This window comes from Crinia signifera, chromosome 5 (genome assembly GCF_055691185.1).
Source record: "Crinia signifera chromosome 5, ASM5569118v1, whole genome shotgun sequence".
Classification (NCBI taxonomy): domain Eukaryota; kingdom Metazoa; phylum Chordata; class Amphibia; order Anura; family Myobatrachidae; genus Crinia; species Crinia signifera.
In genome coordinates, this window is record NC_139221.1 from 5,556,310 (window position 1) to 5,580,160 (window position 23,851).

The 23,851-nt window shown below is 44.7% G+C and overlaps 1 protein-coding gene across 1 annotated transcript in view; it reads left to right on the forward strand.

Moving 5' to 3' along the window:
- The first annotated feature begins 4,757 nt into the window (after nt 1-4,757).
- LOC146079829 (uncharacterized) overlaps nt 4,758-23,851 on the forward strand; it is a 49,341-nt gene continuing 30,247 nt past the window's right edge. The window contains exon 1 of the mRNA XM_083186469.1: nt 4,758-4,916. Coding sequence (XP_083042595.1) covers nt 4,758-4,916 — 159 coding nt within the window. The remainder of the gene's footprint in view (nt 4,917-23,851) is intronic.

Genomic DNA, 23,851 nt, shown 5'->3' on the forward strand with positions numbered 1-23,851 from the left:
CTTGCTCGCCACAGCGCAATGCTGTGCAGTGACAAGCCCCACACAGGACCGAAATGTCCTGCAGCAGGGTCAGCTCTGCACCTGAAGAGGCCGGGGACTGACCCTTCCCCAGACACCCACGAAGCAGGACAGCTGTGTGGTCACCACAGCGCCCCAAAATAATAAACTTAAAATAAAATGTTGAAAAACTCTGGAGCATCCAGAAGCACTGCCTCTCCTGAGGCACATTTTTCAAAACTGACTAGTGGAGGGAGATTGAGGGGAGGAGCCAGTGCACCCACACGGAAAGTTCTTTTATGTGCCTGTCTCTCCTGCGAAGGTCTCAATCCCCATAGTAGTGAAGCCCAGTATCCCATTGGACGGTAGAGAAATATGGGAATCAATTCTGTTTTTTTACACGGAGTAAATACGTGTTTTCTTAATTCCTATAGGTTTAGTGAGGGATTCTATGATTAATACTGGACTCAATGTAAATATTGGACAAATAATAGTCTCTTGGGTGCTGCTGAGAAAATGGGAGATTATAAAATAGTGTAAAATTTTTTTTGTGAAAAATGTAATATGTCGTCACTTGCTGCTGTGTTGACAGTTGAAGTAGCTGTGTTAACCTATACTAGAGATAATCTCTTAATGATGCTGATCCAAAAAGTGTGACAAAAGTATAGTATGTCGTCACTAGCTACTGTGTTGACAGTTTCAGTGGCTGTGTTAACCTAAACTAGAGACACACCCATTCCCACTTAGGGACACACTATAACAATCACGCTCCATAATTTTGGTGGATATAACCAACCTTGCTTCCAGTAAGAACCTGGTAGCTATGATTAAATTATCATTACCCATTACACTGTTATGCCTAACACAATGCCAACAAGGGCTCTCTCCTCTCTTGTCCCCACCAGTTTCCTAATGAAAATTCTATCCCCACATATACTTGGATCAGCATCATTGAGAGATTATCTCTAGTATAGGTTAACACAGCCAATGAAACTGTCAACACAGCAGCAAGTGACGACATACTAAATTTTTTCACACTACTTTATAATCTCCCATTTTCTCAGCAGCACCCAAGAGACTATTATTTGTCCAATATTTACATTGAGTCCAGTATTAATCATAGAATCCCTCACTAAACCTATAGGAATTAAGAAAACACGTATTTACTCTGTGTAAAAAAAAAACAGAATTGATTCCCATATATTTGGAGAACCTACTATTATACAATTGTCTGGTTATTATAATATAATGACTATAAGAAATTCTCCCCATTGTATTATAAGTCTGCATGTTCCACAAATGCAGTATACACAATCCCATCTGGTTACACCCATATTACAATAACAAACACAAAGTTGCTGGTGTCTAATAATCCAATTAGGATACAATCATTCAATTAGATGTAACCATCCAACAGGAGGTTAAATGACCAGCAACAGTATTTAACTACCAGAGGGGACACACACCTTTACCACTGATGAAGCTAGTTCTTGCGAAACGGTCCGTCTGAACCCTCCCGCACACCGTCAGCTTCAGTGTGCACCCATACACAAAGCCCGGCCTGGTCTGATCTGCACTGCCGCCGATGATAGACGCCTAGGAGCTCCGGACAGAGAAGCACTGTCCTCTGGACTGGACACACTCCCAGGACCACCTGCTACCTCACTACTGAGCAACCAGGTGCTCTCTATGTTATCTCTGCCTCCCATCTTAAACGGCGGAACTCTGCGCAACACTTTTTTCTTTTGCAGAAACCTGTCGCCGTCACTGCTAAAACTCTTGTCTTATATTGGCCCCCGCTGTCAATCAGAGTGCCGCTCACCCCCCACCACTACCCCGCTGTCAGAGTGCCGCTCACCCCCCACCACTACCCCGCTGTCAGTGCCGCTCACCCCCCACCACTACCCCGCTGGGCATGTGGGGAGCAGCAGCGCGCTCTGTAATACAAGAGGTTTATATCTAATTCTGGAACCATTCTCTCCTACCTTATCACTATATCAGGTACACATTAATCCCTAGTACTAAAGGTTATAGTACCCTTCACTGGGATACCAATAAGGGATTTTTTCCTGCCAGGAAAAGGATAAAAGTGATACCTTTTCTGTCTACCCCAGCATACAGGGAATAAAGGACTCGCTCACTTGTATAAACCCACAGTTATTCATTACAAGAAGCAGCAGACCCTAAACCGGTGGGGGTTGTTTCCTCACCAACTCACTTTGGGAAGCAAAGGCAGAGATATAGAGAGATTTTACATCTTTCTATTACACAAACAATCTATCACCGGGCAACTGTTTACCTTGTGAAATACTGGTATTAACCAGAAAACTCTGATTTGAATGTACCATTATTCACACAAAACAGATAAAGTATTACTAATTTATGTACAGCAGCAGGCAATTGTATCGTGGTCATTGTACTCATTGATAACAGACAGGTAACACAGGGTGAGATATTCCGCTATCTCCCGCTGTGCCGCTGTTTTTACCTCGATTGGCAATTTTGCACGCGGGGGGGGGGGGTGGGACCAAACACCATATGAATCTGGAGCAGTGATAATTTTGTCAGGGTTTTTAATTTAGTTTTAGTCACTTTCCTAAATTAGATTAAAGGTGGCCATACCCACGCAGATTTATCTTCAGATCTGGCTGGTTGGAACAAAAACCTGGTTATGGATGAGAGCAAATGACAGTTGACCATTTGCTTGGAAATGCTGGAAAACTGCCAAACTGTCACTCATCCATAACCAGGTTTTTGTTCCAACCAGCCAGATCTGAAGATAAATCTTACTAGTGTATGGGCACCTTTAGTCACATTTTTTTATTTCACCTTAGACAAGTCTTAAGCTGGGTACACATATGTACAATCGTCGGGCCGTTCTTCCGTTCTGCGGACGAACGGCCGTTCGATTGTATATATATGTACGCAGTCCCGATCCCTTCGTTGCGATCGATAAACGGCCAAAAACGCTCTTGGCCGTCCTCGGTCGGTCGAAGGTTCTTTGCTGCTTAATATTCTTCCGACAGGACGGCTCCATATCGAAAGAAAAGTGACATGTGTACGCACGTTCGATCGATATGCAGCCCGTTCCTGCGATCATTCCTCCCAAAAGCAGCACGCCCATGTGGTTTCAATCTTTTTCTTGCGATTGTTTGGACGGGAGTACATCGGACGTCGCAAGTAAAATTGTACATATGTGTACGCGCAGATCGGTCGTATGTTTTGGACGGTCGAACGTGTATTCGGTCGATCGAACGGTCGCAAGAAAAATTAAATTGTACATATGTGTACCCAGCTTAAGTCAGTGGATGTTGATGAACATTTGCGTCTACTACCAGTCAGTGATTTAGTCCTAGCGATACTGTATGGATTTTGCTGAAGATCATTTCTCCATCATTCCCTGTCTCTGAGTTTAGTAATCTAGGTATCAAACTAGTGCAACACCACCGCTATTTCCTTCCCAGCAGCTCATTTATCTTCTGCAAACATCAATTCAAGAATACAATTTTTTTAAATTAAAATGTTCAATTTAAATAATTACAGAAACCTGTAAGAAGTACAGTACTAGTCTACTGCAACATAAACGCAGCTGTAAGGATGCATACTGTAATATAGGTCACTAATATGAGCTCGCTGCATAACCTGACGCAGTGATTCCCATGACAGAGGTGTTCCGCAGCCGCGGCGCATGTAAGTAAATCTAGTGCCAGAGAGGACGGGGAACACTGGATAAAATACAGTATTATTAATTAAAGAATCCAAAAAAAATCAATCACTTGAAAAATGTGGTGTCCTGAGGACAACGATACAGCATTCTTGTCCAGCCAGTTTCAGTCATGACAACATGGACGAATATTAAGTAATTTTTGTTATTAAAACATTCGTGTTTTCCTAATCGTCACATTTAAATCACAGAAAAACCTTCATCGACGAATAATTTGAATCTACATTTTCATCAATGAAATGAACAGTGATGTGGAGAACGCGGCAGCTTTTGTGAATTAAATGTAGCCACAAAAGTGGGAATTGCTGCGCTATTTATTTGTAAAGATAAACACGCCATGAATGAATGCACAGACTCAATGACTCATTCGTGGCGTGTTTATCTTTAAGGGATTACAAATAAATAGCGCAGCAGCAATTCCCACTTTTGTGGCTACATTTGGTCTTTTTGTGTGAAGTCCGTTTCGGACCCAATGACACTTGAGCATATAGAATAGCTGCAGCTCAATATATCTATATAAAATCTCAATTTACAGATTTATTATTATTCCTTCACAATATATTAGCGCCCGATTTGGCCAGTATCAGCCGTATTCTCCGTTTGTATTTTTGGCGGATACGGACGATCACGGTCGGACTTATTTGTACACGGGTTCTGCTGAAATCAGCCTTCTTAGTAAATTTCCCCCAGTATATGTTTGATTGTCCATAGCAACATCCCATGAGACACAGAAGTCCCACCTTAGTAACTTTCACCCATTGTCTCCCCTTTGAGCCATATCACAGTAACGGAACAGTGATACAAAGTAAGCAGATGTTGCGGTGTCACCGATGTCAGCTGCGTACATGTTGTCCCCGCCGTCCCGGGATTACACTGCACAGATTTACCTTTCATCGGCTGCATTAAGCCGTCACCTCTGATTTTCCTGTTTAATGTTTGGTCCGGGATCTGCAGAAGCAGAAAGTAAATAGGAAACTCCCCGCTGTCATCTCCGGCATTTGCTGACCTGGATCCAGGAGCTCAGAGGACACAGAGAATGGAGAGGGGCATAGGGGCGCTGGTACTGCTGGGGTTGTGCCCACTTATATCATGCATCCTGGACCAGGACATCAGCCAGGCCATCAGGACATGCAGCCGCAACCTGGGCCCTGACATTGACATCAAACTCCTGGGTTCACCGCAGAGACGACAACGGGTAAAATGTGCAGAGTGTAATCATGTAGCAGCACAGAGATAAAGTGACACTCCGTTCCTAACTGTCATGTTACCGGCTGTGATTGAAAAATGGCAATTAGGAGCTGTTTGGATGCTACTTTATCTCTCTCCAAGGATTAGTACATCTGACCCTAAACTATGAGAAAGCTCAGTAATCTCAGGACAGGAGTGATGAGACGTGTACTGGCGCTGATCTCTGCTGCGTACTGTGAGGAGGCAGCGCACAGCATAGACGCACAGGGGTGATGAGACGTGTACTAGCGCTGATCTCTGATGCGTACTGTGAGGAGGCAGCGCACAGCATAGATGCACAGGGGTGATGAGACGTGTACTGGCACTGATCTCTGCTGCGTACTGTGAGGAGGCAGCGCACAGCATAGACGCACAGGGGTGATGAGACGTGTACTAGCGCTGATCTCTGCTGCGTACTGTGAGGAGGCAGCGCACAGCATAGACGCACAGGGGTGATGAGACGTGTACTAGCACTGATCTCTGCTGCGTACTGTGAGGAGGCAGCGCACAGCATAGACACACAGGGGTGATGAGACGTGTACTAGCGCTGATCTCTGCTGCGTACTGTGAGGAGGCAGCGCACAGCATAGATGCACAGGGGTGATGAGACGTGTACTAGCGCTGATCTCTGCTGCGTACTGTGAGGAGGCAGCACACAGCATAGACGCACAGGAGTGATGATACGTGTAGTAGCGCTGATCTCTGCTGCGTACTGTAAGGAGGCAGCGCACAGCATAGACGCACAGGGGTGATGAGACGTGTACTGGCGCTGATCTCTGCTGCGTACTGTGAGGAGGCAGCGCACAGCATAGATGCACAGGGGTGATGAGACGTGTACTGGCGCTGATCTCTGCTGTGTACTGTGAGGAGGCAGCGCACAGCATAGACGCACAGGGGTGATGAGACGTGTACTGGCACTGATCTCTGCTGCGTACTGTGAGGAGGCAGCGCACAGCATAGACGCACAGGAGTGATGATACGTGTAGTAGCGCTGATCTCTGCTGCGTACTGTAAGGAGGCAGCGCACAGCATAGACGCACAGGGGTGATGAGATGTGTACTAGCGCTGATCTCTGCTGCGTACTGTGAGGAGGCAGCGCACAGCATAGATGCACAGGGGTGATGAGACGTGTACTGGCGCTGATCTCTGCTGTGTACTGTGAGGAGGCAGCGCACAGCATAGACGCACAGGGGTGATGAGACGTGTACTGGCACTGATCTCTGCTGCGTACTGTGAGGAGGCAGCGCACAGCATAGACGCACAGGAGTGATGATACGTGTAGTAGCGCTGATCTCTGCTGCGTACTGTAAGGAGGCAGCACACAGCATAGATGCACAGGGGTGATGAGACGTGTACTAGCGCTGATCTCTGCTGTGTACTGTGAGGAGGCAGCGCACAGCATAGACGCACAGGGCTAAGACCATGCAGGCAATTGTCCTTTGTACACTGCTATGGCTGATTTGCCGGATGTGCCGTGCACAGGGTCGGGAGGCGTGTATTCGGCAGGGCGGCATTATCGCAGCTCAGCAAGCAGGTCTGAATCAGATCCAATGTGTGCCCAAGGTTACGGTCTGGATTATAACCTGGCCGGTGGATGTATTCTCTTTGTCGTTGTGCTTTGGATCATTGCGCCGTTGTGTGATACAATATCGCCCAAGCTGCAGAATGTAATCGGGGGACACACTGGATCCCCGTCCGCTGGCTCACACTGGGTATGATGGTCCTCCCCGGATATACGGGTGTAATCGGGGGGGGGGGACACCGGATCGGTGGGGAGTCGGTATGACATCTCTGTCCGCTGGCTGACAATGGGTATGATGGTCCTCCCCGGATATACGGGTGCAATCGGGGGGGGGGGCACCGGATCGGTGGGGAGTCGTTCTGACATCCCCGGACACTGGGTATGATGGTCCTCCCCGGATACACGGGTATATATGGCACTATGCAGTAACTCCCAGCAGCCCCGGGCTGGTCAGGATGGAGATAATGGACTTTGACCCTTCCATGGACTCAGACATTTGGGGTGTAATGTTATAGGATGATAGAATCAGAAAGTGAGAGATTTGGTAAGAAATCATTTACACTGCAAAATCTGGCTGATTTTTAAATCTGTACATTGGATTTTGGTTTGAACAAATTACATTATTTTAGTTCTATCATTTTTTTTTTTATCCATTTTTATCACTGCTTATAGATATTGTTTATTTATTTATATCGAAACCGAAATCCAAAACCCAAGATTAAAGGGGATATTCAATTCAGGGGAAATGGCGGCGGGGCCCTATTCAATGCTGTTTTCCCCAACAGCATTGAACAGGGATCTCGGCAGAACGTGCCCGACTTCACAAGCAGTCTCCAAGCTCCCGGCCGCTTCCCCCAGCCACACCCCCTTCTGGGCGCTCGGTAGGTGGGACATTGAATCCCGCCTGCAAAATCCAAGTCGAGCATGCCGAAAACGGAACAGGGTCACGGCTGTCGGGCCAACCCAACAGTCTTGACTCTACATTGAATACCCCCCCTTAATCCAGATCAAAAATTCAAACATTGTCTCTGAGATCAATAGATAGATAGATATTATAAATGGATAGATACAATAGATAATGTGGAAAGATATATAATGTAGATAGATAGCTAGAGAGAGAAAATAGATACTGTACATAGATAGAGGGATATGCAATAGATTCTATAGATAGATACTGTAAATAGATACGATAGATACTGTAGATAGATATTGTAGATAGATACGATAGATATTGTAGATAGATACTGTAAATAGATACGATAGATACTGTAGATAGATACTGTAGATAGATACTGTAGATAGATACTGTAGATAGATACTGTAGATACTGTAAATAGATACTGTAGATAGATACGATAGATACTGTAGATAGATAGAGGGATATGCAATAGATTCTATAGATAGATATTGTAGATAGATACGATAGATATTGTAGATAAATATATATTGTAGATAGATACGATAGATATTGTAGATAGATACGATAGATATTGTACATAGATACTGTAAATAGATACGATAGATACTGTAGATAGATATGATCGATACTATAGATAGATACTGTAGATAGATACTGTCGATAGATACGATAGATACTGTAGATCGATACGATAGATACTGTAAATAGATACGATAGACACTGTAGATAGACACTGTAGATATATACTGTAGATAGATACTGTCAATAGATACGATAGATACTGTAGATAGATACTGTAGATAGATACTGTAGATAGATAGATACTGTAGATAGATACTGTCAATAGATACGATAGATACTGTAGATAGATACGATAGATACTGTTGATAGATACTGCAGATAAATATATATTGTAGATAGATACAATAGATATTGTAAATAGATACAATAGATACTGTCAATAGATACGATAGATACTGTAGATAGATACTGTAGATAGATAGATACTGTCAATAGAAACGATAGATACTGTAGATAGATACGATAGATACTGTAGATAGATACGATAGATACTGTAAATAGATACGATAGACACTGTAGATAGACACTGTAGATAGATACTGTCAATAGATACTGTAGATAGATACTGTAGATAGATAGATACTGTAGATAGATACTGTCAATAGATACGATAGATACTGTAGATAGATACTGTAGATAGATACGATAGATACTGTTGATAGATACTGCAGATAAATATATATTGTAAATAGATACTCTGAGGAAGGAATTAAATTCCGAAACTGTCAGCACCCAAGCTGTGCGGTGTCAGCTTGTCTTCATTTATTACCAAGTCTCCCTGCTTTGAGTGCCGCCAGCACCGATATCTTTCCTGCATATCCATATCTTTTGGAGGGCACCGGGAGCCAATGTCCTAAGTCTCTGAGGAGTGCCGGTCGTACACCATTGTAAATAGATACAATAGATATTGTAAATAGATATTGTAAATAGATACTGTAGATACTGTAAATAGATACTGTAGATACTGTAAATAGATATAATTGATACTGTAGATAGATACTGTAGATGGATACTGTAGATAGACACTGTAGATAGATAGATACTCTAGACAGAAAGATACTGTACAATAGATACTGTAGATAGATATATAAAGGGATATGGTAGATAGATATGAGAGATAGATAGATAGATAGACATGAGAGCAATAGATAGATAGTATGTGTGTGTGTGTGTGTGTGTGTGTTTTGTGCGCTAGGGGGTTATAACTCGTTTCAGCTGGTATCTAAATGGGGATACTCAGTCCCCAAAGGACAACAGAAGAGAAATGGAAAATATGGATAATAGACAGCGCTCGAAAATTTGGGTCTAATTGTATATAGAAAAATAGCCAATTGGTACAGTGACAAAATATATTTAATATTAAAAACAAGAAGACGAAAAATATTAATAAAATATATAATCAATAAAATATCTCTTATATATTTGGCTACATCTGTCACTCAAAGTGTGTCTGAAGCTGTAACGCTGGGTGGAGCCTCTGACTCACATGACTGACTCACATGACAGAGAACCAGCCCAGTGAGCCCACAGACAGTGCCAGACACCCTCTGCCTCTCCATGTTACACAGCAAAGACACAGCTACTCACCAGATACACCAGGTGAGCGCCCCACACCTCCATACCTCCCAACCTCTCCAGGAGGGACAGAATGCTCTGTTTCTGGACTTCCATCTTAATTTATGATTGTCATCACCTGTTTTAACAGGGTAATTGATAAGAAAGGTGTTTAAGCACAGGTGATGGTAATCCATAAATTAAGAAAAGTCCAGAAACAGAGCAATGCGTCCCTCCTGGAGAGGGTCATGTTGGGAGGTATGCACCTCCCCCCCCCCCCCCCATTCACGGCATCCCCACGATTAAATGGCACATGCAAAACACTGACATGGCTATGGTCGACAATAAAAAAAGGTTGACAAGATTTATTTTTCACTTTTTCAATGTTTTCATATTCATTCTCATGTGTCGACATGGACACCAATGAAGTGCCACACTTATGTCAACATTTACATGTGTTGACCTTTCTGTGTTGATTTTTTCTTGTGGCGATTCGCGGCATCCCCCGCGACCCCCCTCCCGCGATTTGCAGCACACCCCCCGCAATTCGCGGCACCCCCGGTGACTCCCGCAATTCGCGGCCCCACCCCGTTACACCCCCCCCTCCTGCGATTCGCGGCACCCCGCGACCCCCCCTCCCGCGATTCGCTCCAACCCCCCCGGGCCCCCCCTCACGAGGTTCATGGTGCCCCCCACGACCCCCCCAACCGCGATTCCCCACCCCTGTCATTGCGGCAACCCCCTGCCCCCGCGACCCACCCTCCCGCGATTCACTGCAACCCCCCGCACCCCCCCCTCCCACAATTCGCGGCACCCACACCCCCCCCCCCCCCGCGACCCCCCCCTCCCGCAATTCACGTCATCCCCCCACGACCCCTCCTCCCGTGATTCGCGGACACCGCTCACCTCCTCCCTTTCCCCCCCCCCGCGCGATTCAAAGCAACCCCTGGATTAAACGGCACATGCACGGCTATGGTCGACAATGAAAAAGGTTGACATGAGTTTTTGATTTATTTTTCTTTTTTTGAATGTTTTCATATTCATTCTCATGTGTCGACATGGACACCGATGAAGTGCCACACTTATGTCAACATTTACATGTGTTGAACTTTCTGTGTTGATTTTTTCGTGTAGCAATTTTTTTCCAGTGACAACTATGAACTATGTGCACGTCAACCTACACATCATCAACCAATTCTTTGTATAATATATGTTTTACTGTAGGTGTTTTAAGTCAGATCTTTTACTGCTACTATTACTGTTTATGTAAATGCATTCTGAATGACAGCAACATCCTACCATCCTTCTACAAGAATTTATAACCAACTAGGTGATTCATCGCGCCCCCGCGCACCCCCCCTCCCGCGATTCGCAACCCCCCCTCGCGCAATTCACGCCCCCTCCCACGCTTTGCGGACCCCCGCCCTCTCCCGCGATTCGCCGACACCTGCGCCCCCTCCCTCCCTTGACTCACGGCACCCCCCGCGCCCCTCCCGCAATTCACAGCACCCCTAAGCCCCTTTTTAGTCCCCCGTATACTCACACACCCCTATCACTACCCAGCTTCCTGCTCTCCTAAACTGTAACTTCCACCACTGGGGAGTCGCTGACGCTGTTTTGCCCACATGCCCCTATCATGCCTCATAGCCCAGCCTCCTGCTCTCATGCACCTGAACTCCCACCCAGTAGGAGGAGACACTGACTAAGGGTCACCATCCTGTACTCCTGTAGTGCCACGCTGGACCCTCACCCACTGGCAGAGGCTGCACAGTATCTCCCACCCTCCTCTTTAGTCCCCCTTATGCCCACACACCCCTATCACTACCCAGCCTTCTGTTTTCCTGTGTCGTGACCTCCGCCAGTGGGGAGCCGCTGACTCAGAAACACCCTACTATACTATTGCACACACACCTAAAGAACATGCACACACAGCCCCCCCCCCCTCCACACCCACAAATGTCACTGTACCATCCACACTATCAATGTACATCTTACTCTGTAACCGCTTTTTAATTAAACAAAACAATACACACCCCCTTCCACATTATATGCTCTCTATTTAACACATCTCACCTATAACTCAAGTTGCAATACAGGGCATCTTTCATACAATTCTAACCATCTTTCTCATATACAAATGTTCACAAATTAAGGGGGCGCAGCCCCTTACGACGGTGTGAAGAGCGCCCATAGGGTGCGATGAATCACCTAGTGATTATATACATGCACACCGGCCGGTGGTTCTACCATTTGTATATACCAATCCTAGTGCTTTATTAAGTAGATACACCGAGTTTCAGAGGTTAATATAGAATTACTTGTCAGGGATTAGTAGGTTTGTGTCCCCCTCACTAGTTATTCTATAAATGGTTAATAAGTCCATCAGTTAGTAAAGCCAATTATCCATTTTTATAACCTCAAGCCAGCCGTCATAAAGGTACCTTAGTGCTTTAAATAAGAATGTCCAAAAAACATCCAGTTTAGTGTTTAACAATATGGCGTTATACAAGCGGTCTCCGCTCAACTAAGCTTTTAACAATATTGCGTTATATAAGCGGTCTCCGCTCAACTAAGCTTTTAACAATATGGGGTTATACAAGCGGTCTCCACTCAACTAAGCTTTTAACAATATGGGGTTATACAAGTGGTCTCTGCTCAACTTAGCGTTTAACAATATAGCGTTATACTAGCGGTCTCCGCTCAACTAAGCTTTTAACAATATGGCGTTATACTAGCGGTCTCCGCTCAACTTAGCGTTTAACAATATGGGGTTATACTAGCGGTCTCCGCTCAACTTAGTGTTTAACAATATGGCGTTATACTAGCGGTCTCCGCTCAACGTAGCGTTTAACAATATGGCATTATACCATAGGTCTCTGCTCAACGTAGCATTTAACAATATGGGGTTATACAAGCGGTCTCCGCTCAACTTAGCGTTTAACAATATGGGGTTATACTAGCGGTCTCCGCTCAACGTAGCATTTAACAATATGGTGTTATACTAGCGGTCTCTGCTCAACTTAGCGTTTAACAATATGGGGTTATACTAGCGGTCTCTGCTCAACTTAGCATTTAACAATATGGCGTTATACTAGCGGTCTCCGCTCAACGTAGCATTTAACAATATGGGGTTATACTAGCGGTCTCTGCTCAACGTAGCGTTTAACAATATGGGGTTATACAAGCGGTCTCCGCTCAACTTAGCGTTTAACAATATGGCGTTATACTAGCGGTCTCCGCTGAACTTAGCGTTTAACAATATGGGGTTATACTAGCGGTCTCCGCTCAACTTAGCGTTTAACAATATGGTGTTATACTAGCGGTCTCCGCTCAACTTAGCGTTTAACAATATGGGGTTATACAAGCGGTCTCCGCTCAACTTAGCGTTTAACAATATGGTGTTATACTAGCGGTCTCCGCTCAACTTAGCGTTTAACAATATGGGGTTATACTAGCGGTCTCCGCTCAACTTAGCGTTTAACAATATGGCGTTATACTAACGGTCTCCGCTCAACTTAGCGCTAAACAATATGGCGTTATACTAGCGGTCTCCACTCAACTTAGCGTTTACCAATATGGCGTTATACTAGCGGTCTCCACTCAACTTAGCGTTTAACAATATGGGGTTATACTAGCGGTCTCCGCTCAACGTAGCGTTTACCAATATGGCGTTATACTAGCGGTCTCCGCTCAACGTAGCGTTTACCAATATGGCGTTATACTAACGGTCTCCGCTGAACTTAGCGTTTAACAATATGGTGTTATACTAGCGGTCTCCGCTCAACGTAGCATTTACCAATATGGCGTTATACTAACGGTCTCCGCTGAACTTAGCGTTTAACAATATGGGGTTATACTAGCGGTCTCCGCTCAACTTAGCGTTTAACAATATGGGGTTATACAAGCGGTCTCCGCTCAACTTAGCGTTTAACAATATGGCGTTATACTAGCAGTCTCCGCTGAACTTAGTGTTTAACAATATGGCGTTATACTAGCGGTCTCCGCTCAACGTAGCGTTTAACAATATGGCGTTATACTAGCGGTCTCCGCTCAACTTAGCGTTTAACAATATGGCGTTATACTAGCGGTCTCCGCTCAACTTAGCGTTTAACAATATGGGGTTATACTAGCGGTCTCCGCTGAACTTAGCGTTTAACAATATGGTGTTATACTAGCGGTCTCCGCTCAACTTAGCGTTTAACAATATGGCGTTATACTAGCGGTCTCCGCTCAACTTAGCGTTTAACAATATGGGGTTATACAAGCGGTCTCCGCTCAACTTAGCGTTTAACAATATGGCGTTATACTAGCGGTCTCCGCTGAACTTAGCGTTTAACAATATGGGGTTATACTAGCGGTCTCCGCTCAACTTAGCGTTTAACAATATGGTGTTATACTAGCGGTCTCCGCTCAACTTAGCGTTTAACAATATGGGGTTATACAAGCGGTCTCCGCTCAACTTAGCGTTTAACAATATGGTGTTATACTAGCGGTCTCCGCTCAACTTAGCGTTTAACAATATGGGGTTATACTAGCGGTCTCCGCTCAACTTAGCGTTTAACAATATGGCGTTATACTAACGGTCTCCGCTCAACTTAGCGCTTAACAATATGGCGTTATACTAGCGGTCTCCGCTCAACTTAGCGTTTACCAATATGGCGTTATACTAGCGGTCTCCACTCAACTTAGCGTTTAACAATATGGGGTTATACTAGCGGTCTCCGCTCAACTTAGCGTTTAACAATATGGGGTTATACTAGCGGTCTCCGCTCAACTTAGCGTTTACCAATATGGCGTTATACTAGCGGTCTCCACTCAACTTAGCGTTTAACAATATGGTGTTATACTAGCGGTCTCCGCTCAACTTAGCGTTTAACAATATGGGGTTATACTAGCGGTCTCCGCTCAACTTAGCGTTTACCAATATGGCGTTATACTAGCGGTCTCCGCTCAACTTAGCGTTTAACAATATGGTGTTATACTAGCGGTCTCCGCTCAACTTAGCGTTTAACAATATGGGGTTATACAAGCGGTCTCCGCTCAACTTAGCGTTTAACAATATGGTGTTATACTAGCGGTCTCCGCTCAACTTAGCGTTTAACAATATGGGGTTATACTAGCGGTCTCCGCTCAACTTAGCGTTTAACAATATGGCGTTATACTAACGGTCTCCGCTCAACTTAGCGCTTAACAATATGGCGTTATACTAGCGGTCTCCACTCAACTTAGCGTTTACCAATATGGCGTTATACTAGCGGTCTCCACTCAACTTAGCGTTTAACAATATGGGGTTATACTAGCGGTCTCCGCTCAACGTAGCGTTTACCAATATGGCGTTATACTAGCGGTCTCCGCTCAACGTAGCGTTTACCAATATGGCGTTATACTAACGGTCTCCGCTGAACTTAGCGTTTAACAATATGGTGTTATACTAGCGGTCTCCGCTCAACGTAGCATTTACCAATATGGCGTTATACTAACGGTCTCCGCTGAACTTAGCGTTTAACAATATGGGGTTATACTAGCGGTCTCCGCTCAACTTAGCGTTTAACAATATGGGGTTATACAAGCGGTCTCCGCTCAACTTAGCGTTTAACAATATGGCGTTATACTAGCGGTCTCCGCTGAACTTAGTGTTTAACAATATGGCGTTATACTAGCGGTCTCCGCTTAACGTAGCGTTTAACAATATGGCGTTATACTAGCGGTCTCCGCTCAACTTAGCGTTTAACAATATGGCGTTATACTAGCGGTCTCCGCTCAACTTAGCGTTTAACAATATGGGGTTATACTAGCGGTCTCCGCTGAACTTAGCGTTTAACAATATGGTGTTATACTAGCGGTCTCCGCTCAACTTAGCGTTTAACAATATGGCGTTATACTAGCGGTCTCCGCTCAACTTAGCGTTTAACAATATGGGGTTATACAAGCGGTCTCCGCTCAACTTAGCGTTTAACAATATGGCGTTATACTAGCGGTCTCCGCTGAACTTAGCGTTTAACAATATGGGGTTATACTAGCGGTCTCCGCTCAACTTAGCGTTTAACAATATGGTGTTATACTAGCGGTCTCCGCTCAACTTAGCGTTTAACAATATGGGGTTATACAAGCGGTCTCCGCTCAACTTAGCGTTTAACAATATGGTGTTATACTAGCGGTCTCCGCTCAACTTAGCGTTTAACAATATGGGTTTATACTAGCGGTCTCCGCTCAACTTAGCGTTTAACAATATGGCGTTATACTAACGGTCTCCGCTCAACTTAGCGTTTACCAATATGGCGTTATACTAGCGGTCTCCACTCAACTTAGCGTTTAACAATATGGGGTTATACTAGCGGTCTCCGCTCAACGTAGCGTTTACCAATATGGCGTTATACTAGCGGTCTCCGCTCAACGTAGCGTTTACCAATATGGCGTTATACTAACGGTCTCCGCTGAACTTAGCGTTTAACAATATGGTGTTATACTAGCGGTCTCCGCTCAACGTAGCATTTACCAATATGGCGTTATACTAACGGTCTCCGCTGAACTTAGCGTTTAACAATATGGGGTTATACTAGCGGTCTCCGCTCAACTTAGCGTTTAACAATATGGGGTTATACAAGCGGTCTCCGCTCAACTTAGCGTTTAACAATATGGCGTTATACTAGCGGTCTCCGCTGAACTTAGTGTTTAACAATATGGCGTTATACTAGCGGTCTCCGCTCAACGTAGCGTTTAACAATATGGCGTTATACTAGCGGTCTCCACTCAACTTAGCGTTTAACAATATGGTGTTATACTAGCGGTCTCCGCTCAACTTAGCGTTTAACAATATGGGGTTATACTAGCGGTCTCCGCTGAACTTAGCGTTTAACAATATGGTGTTATACTAGCGGTCTCCGCTCAACTTAGCGTTTAACAATATGGCGTTATACTAGCGGTCTCCGCTCAACTTAGCGTTTAACAATATGGTGTTATACTAGCGGTCTCCGCTCAACTTAGCGTTTAACAATATGGTGTTATACTAGCGGTCTCCGCTCAACTTAGCGTTTAACAATATGGGGTTATACTAGCGGTCTCCGCTCAACTTAGTGTTTAACAATATGGTGTTATACTAGCGGTCTCCGCTCAACTTAGCGCTTAACAATATGGCGTTATACTAGCGGTCTCCGCTCAACTTAGCGTTTAACAATATGGTGTTATACTAGCGGTCTCCGCTCAACTTAGCGTTTAACAATATGGCGTTATACTAACGGTCTCCGCTCAACTTAGCGCTTAACAATATGGTGTTATACTAGCGGTCTCCGCTCAACTTAGCGTTTAACAATATGGTGTTATACTAACGGTCTCCGCTCAACTTAGCGTTTAACAATATGGCGTTATACTAGCGGTCTCCGCTCAACGTAGCGTTTACCAATATGGGGTTATACTAGCGGTCTCCGCTCAACTTAGCGTTTAACAATATGGGGTTATACAAGCGGTCTCCGCTCAACTTAGCGTTTACCAATATGGGGTTATACTAGCGGTCTCCGCTCAACGTAGCGTTTACCAATATGGCGTTATACTAGCGGTCTCCGCTCAACTTAGCGTTTAACAATATGGCGTTATACTTGCGGTCTCCGCTCAACTTAGCGTTTAACAATATGGCGTTATACTAGCGGTCTCCGCTCAACTTAGCATTTAACAATATGGTGTTATACTAGCGGTCTCCGCTCAACTTAGCGTTTAACAATATGGTGTTATACTAGCGGTCTCCGCTCAACTTAGCGTTTAACAATATGGGGTTATACAAGCGGTCTCCACTCAACTTAGCGTTTAACAATATGGGGTTATACTAGTGGTCTCCGCTCAACTTAGCGTTTAACAATATGGGGTTATACAAGCGGTCTCTGCTGAACTTAGCGTTTAACAATATGGGGTTATACAAGCGGTCTCTGCTCAACTTAGCGTTTAACAATATGGCGTTATACAAGCGGTCTCTGCTCAACTTAGCGTTTAACAATATGGGGTTATACTAGCGGTCTCTGCTCAACGTAGCGTTTAACAATATGGTGTTATACTAGCGGTCTCCGCTCAACGTAGCGTTTACCAATATGGTGTTATACTAGCGGTCTCTGCTCAACTTAGCGTTTAATAATATGGTGTTATACTAGCGGTCTCCGCTCAACGTAGCGTTTACCAATATGGTGTTATACTAACGGTCTCCGCTGAACTTAGCGTTAGACAATATGGTGTTCTACTCAAAGATCCTATCTTTAGATAGAGATACTGTAGATCAGAGGTTCCCAATCTTTCTTGAATCACAGCACCCTAGTGTCAGAATTATGTTTATATGTGATCCTTAGGTTCAGTTATGTGGTTTGTACACATATTTTATGATTGGCAGCCACCAGCACTGGTTTTATCCATAAATAATGGAATATAAATAATTTGAATTTGTCCTTGACCACCAACCCGTGGCACCCCTGCAAGTGTCCCAAGGCACCCCAGGGAGCCACGGCACACAGCTTGGGAACCACTGCTATAGATAGATAGATAGAATAGATACTGTAGATAGATGTGATGGATACTATAGACCAGGCATTCCCAACCACGGTCCTCAAGGCACACCAACCAACAGCGCAGGTTTTAGTGATATCCAGGCTTCAGCACAGCTGGTTTACTCAGATTCACTCAGATACTAATTAAGTCACCTGTGCTGAAGCCTGGATATCTACAAAACCTGCACTGTTGGTGTGCCCTGAGGACCGTGGTTGGGAAAGCCTGCTATAGATAGATAGATACTGGAGATCACAGGTTCTCAAACTCAACCCTCAGGACCCCACACAGTGCACTTTTTCCAGGTCTCCTCACAGAATCACAAGTAAAATAATTAGCTCCACATGTGGATCTTTTAAAAAGTCAGTAATGAATGCACCTGTGCACCTGCCGGGCGACCTGGGAAACGTGAACTGTGTGGGGTCCTGAGAAACGAGCATCAGATCCCCTGCTGTAGACAGATAGATAGATAGATAGATAGATAGATAGATAGATAGATAGATAGATAGATAGATAGATAGACTCTCCCCCTCTGGCTGCCCCCTCGATATCTCCTCTGCCCCCCTTCTCCTTCCCTCTGCCCCCTCTCTCTCCTCCTTTCCCCTCTCTACCCCCACACCCTCCCTGTCTCTCTTGCTCTCCCATCTGGCTTCCCCTTCTCTCCCTCACTTTCCCTCTGCCCCCTCCCCTCTCTACCCCCATACCCTCACTCTCCCCATGTCTCTAACTCTTCCCCTCTTTATCCCCTCTGCCCCCCCTCTACCCCCACTCTCACTCTCCCCCTCTGGCTGACCCCTCTTTATCTTCTCTGCCCCCCCCCTCTCCCTCACTTTCCCTCTGCCCCACCTCTCCTCCTTTCCCCTCTCTACCCCCACACCCTGACTCTCCCCATCTCTCTCGTTCTCCCCCTCTGTATCGCCTCTGGCTCTCCCCCTCTTCTCTCTCCCCCTCCTCTCTCTCTCTCTCTCTTCCCTGAGCACACTCTTGCTTTATGCCCTCCCTCTTCTTGGTACAGTGTCTATCTCTGCCTAATGCTGGGTACTCACTTTCCCTCTGCCCCCTCTCTCCTCGTCTCTCTTGCTCTCCCCTTTGGCTGCCCCCTCTTTATCTCCTCTTGATCCCCTCTTTCTGTCCCCCAATCTCTCTTGCTTTATACACTCTCTCTTCCTGACACCACGTCTCTCTCTGACAGTGTTTCTCCTCCCTCTTGCTCTCCCCTGGACACACTCTCTGCTTTACACACTCTTTTCCTGACACGGTCTCTCTCTATTTGACAGTGTCTCTCCCCCTCTTTCCCTCACTCTCCCCTGGACACACTCTCTTGTTTTATACACTCTCACTGACACTCTTTCCCTTCCTCTCTCCCCCTTCTTTCTCTCTCTCTCTCATCCCTGGGCACTAACCCTTGCTTTATTCACTTTCTCCTCTTTATCTAGCTGGGGGGGGGGGGGGGGAGCGGCTTCCAATATGGCAACGAATATGTGGTTAAAATGTCTACCTACGCCACAGGATAGATCCATAGATTGATAGATAAAGACAGATAAACAGGCAGATATAAACATAGATACTGTAGATAAATAAATGTGTCATCTGTAAATATATAGTCAGTGTAGGTGTGTGTTTGTGTGTATGAAGCGGTGTGTATACAGGTGTGTGTGTGTGTGTATGTAGCTGTGTATACAGGTGTGTGTGTATGTAGTTGTGTATATATGGGTGTTTGTGTAGGTGTGTGTACTAGTCTGTGGTGACACAGGTGGAGCGGAGCATACAGCAGTAGGACATGGCAGGGCCCCACGTGGTGCCAAGTGCTACACAGTAACAAGATGGCGTCAAACTTGCACAGACGAAGTATCAGCAGCCATCTTGGGAAGAGAAGAGGCTTTTGTTATAGTGTCATAAAAGTAATATCCACGCACACTCATTCCCACACACGTCGCATCCCCATGTCCCCATCTACAGCGTGTGACATCCCATGTGTCATCGCTGTCTGGTGGACTGGGAACCAATATCTATCTATATAGGGAGTGTCACGATCCGATCATGTGATGGATGGAATAATTCATCCTGTTATTATGTGTGAGATCAATGTATTTCTTCAGTACTTCAGTGAACTGTTGGTGACCCAGGGAGGATGCTAGGAGATTGGTTCTGTATTCCCTCAGGAGTGACCATCTGTAGATTTCCCTGAAGTTAGGGTCTGATACCCCTCATAAACCAGATTGGGGATTAGATCAATACTGTCCAGACAAGAGGCCAGAGGTGCTCTGCCCCCTCCAGTACATATCTCTTATCAGACTTGGCTTCCTGTCTGTTGCATTCCACTGGGTAAAAAAATTGTACAAATCACTTAAAAGCAGTAGATTAATCCTTCGTGTAGAAAGATCAATTATTTAGGGACATTCATTAGTGTCCAGCAGGGAAATGGTCAAAATCCCAAAGGGGGAGGGATGAGGGAATCTGCAGGTATAATTACACGCTTCTCCCTATAGCCTGCGTACTTCTTGGGGATCAGCCAGCAGGCAGGAAGCGACCCAATGTTTCATGTGAAGTCCCCCACTACAGCACCAGTACTTGTGTGTAAGATACAGTTCTGTGATTTTCATCCCTTTTTACTTTGTTTGAGTTGTATTCTTCTGTGTGTACTTTTAAAATCTTTGTAATCATCTTTGTAACCATTTTATCATTATGTGCCTCCCACACTTTAAGGGACCAAAAGTAATGGGACAAACTAAACAATCTTAAAACAAACTTTCACTTTTTAATAATTTGTTGCAAATCCTTTGCAGTGAATTACAGCCTGAATTCTAGAATGCAGATGCTGGGTGTCATCCCTGGTGATGAGAGGCCTCTATTGCAAATGTCTTCAGTTTCTGCTTGTTGTTGGGGCATTTTCCCTTCAGTTTTGTCTTCTCCAAGTGAAATGCTGAATCGGATTCAGGTCAGGTGACTGACTCGGCCATTGCAGAACATTCCACTTATTTGCCTTAAAAACCGCTTTGGTTGCTTTTGCAGTATGTTTCGGGTCATTGTCCATCTGCGCTGTGAAGCGCTGTCCAATGAGTTCTGAAGCATGTGACTGAAAATGAGCAGATAATATTGTCTGAAACACTTCAGAATTCATCCTGCTGCTTTGTCAGCAGTCACATGATCAATAAATACAAGGGAACCAGTTCCATTGGCAGCCATACATGCCCATGCCATGACAATACCACCACCATGCTTCACTGATCAGGTGGTATGATTTAGATCATGAGCAGTTCCTTTCCTTCTCTATACTCTTCTCTTCCCATCACTCTGGTACAAGTTGATCTTAGTCTCATCTGTCCATAGGTTTTTGTTCCAGAACTGTAAAGGTATTTTTAGATGTTGTTTGGCCAACTCTTCCTGTTTTTCAGGCTCACCAATAATTGACGTCTTGTGGTGAACCCTCTATATTCACTATTGTGATGTCTTCTCTTGGTTGCTGACTTTGACACATATACACCTACCTCCTGGAGAGTGTTCGTGATCTGGCCAACTGTTGTGAAGGGGTTTTTCTTCACCAGGAAAGTAATTCTTCTGTCATCCACCACAATTGATTTGGCCACCCATAATATTTTTGCTATCTCTTGGATGGGTTTCTTTTGATTTTTCAGCCTAACGATGGCTTACTTCACTAATAGTGGCAGCTCTTTGGATCTCATATTGACAGTCAACAGCAACATATTCCAAATGCCAATGTCACACCTGGAATCAACTCCAGACCTGCTTAATTGATGATGGAACAACGAGGGAATAGCCCACACCTGTCCATGAATTAGCTTTTGAGTCGATTGTCCCATTACCTTTGGTCCCTTAAAAAGTGAGGCACATATAGAAACCATTGTAATTGTTACACCATTCACCTGATTTGGATGTAAATACCCTCAAATTAAAGCTGAACGTCCGCAATTAAAGTACATTGTGTTTGGTTCATTATATATCCATTGTGGGGGTGTATGGAGCCCAAAATAGGAGAATTGTGTCGATATCCCAATATTTAAGGACCTGACTGTAGCTGTGTGTGATAAGCGGCAGCCAGTAATAGCATAGCAGTCCCACCAAGTTACAAGTCCAGAAGGGAAGCTATATAATACATAAGTGCCTCAGAGGGTTATGTGTGCGGTATATAAATATGATAGGCTTGTCTGAAGAGGTGAGTTTACAGGGAACACTGGAAAGTTTGGAGGCTAGCGCAGAGTCTTATTGTGCGTGGAAGGGCATTCCATAGGGTGGGAGCAGCCCGATGAAAGTCCTGTAATAGTGAATGGGAGCTGGTGATCCGTGCAGAGGAGACGCAGTTCTTGTGCAGTGCGGAGTGGTCGAGATGGGAGATATTTTGTGATAAGTGCAGAGATATATGCTGGTGCAGTATGGTTAATAGCTTTATAAGCGAGTAGAAGTGTTTTATATAGGATACGGTAAGATACAGGCAACCAATGGAGGGACTGGCAGAGCAGATCAGCAGACGATGAGCGTCTTCCTAGGAAGATCAGCCTAGCAGCAGCATTTAGTATGGATTGCAGTGGTGAGAGTCTGTTCTTGGGAAGACCAGTTAGGAGACTATTGCAATAATCAATGCGGGATATAATGAGTGCATGGATAAGAGATTTGGTAGTGTCTTGTGTGAGATACGGTCGTATTTTGGATATGTTTTTTAGATGCATGTAACATGATTTGGAGACAGATTGAATGTGGGGAAGAAAGGACAGGTCAGAGTCGAGGCCTAAGCAACGAGCTTGTGGTAGATTGTTGAGTTGTCAACAGTGATGGAGATATCAGGATGGTAACGGTTCTTGTTGGCGGGAATATAAGTAGAGATATGCAGGTTCTGATTACTCTGATTTACTCTGAATTCAAAGCAGGATCTTATTTGCTATCCCCAATCACATGACATTTGTTGACAGTTGATAGCCAATAAGATCCTGCTTTGAAATCAGAGCCTGCACATCTCTAAATATAAGTAATTCCGTTTTGGAAATATTGAGTTTGAGTTGGCGAGAAGACATCCAAGATGAGATGGCAGAGAGACAATCAGAGACTCGGCCCAAAACCACTGGTGACAGCTCTGGGGTTGATAGATAGATTTGAGTATCATTGGCATATAAGTGATACTGAAATCCGAACGAGCTCCAGTAGCTTGGAGAGGCATGGGAGCTGAGAGAGAGTTAGGGTCAGAATTGTGTTTTTTCAGAATGGGAGTTATCACTGCATGTTTGAACAGAGTAGGAAAAGTAGCAGTAGTAAGAGAGAGATTGCAGATTTTAGTTGAGGTTGGAATAAGCACAGGAGATAGATTTTTTTAATGATTTGTGCAGGTATAGGATCAAGAGTAGAGGTAGTAGAGTAGGAGGATAAGGCTCAATTGAAGAGAAAGTGGGTTCAGGTGGGGAAGAAAGAGGGTTAGAGGTAGTGGAAGAGCATACCATTTCATCTCGGATGTTATCAATCTTGTCCTTAAAGTAGGAGGCAAGTTCTTGTGCATTGATGGTAGGCGGTGGGGGAGGAGGGGGAGTGTACAGAAGAAACTTAAATGTGTTGAAAAGTCGCTTAGGGTTGGTGGCATGAGAAGAGATGAGAGATTGGTAGTATGTTTGTTTGGCAGTGTCCAAAGCATTGCTGTAGGAGTAGTAGCTAGTTTTATATGCGAGGAAATCAGTCATACTACGAGATTTACGCCATTGGCGTTCTACTTTATGTGACTGATTTTATAGTTGTCTTGATGTTTTGGAGTGCCACGGTTGGTATCTAAGCCTAAGTGGGGTGTAATGGGTAGCTGGAGCCACGT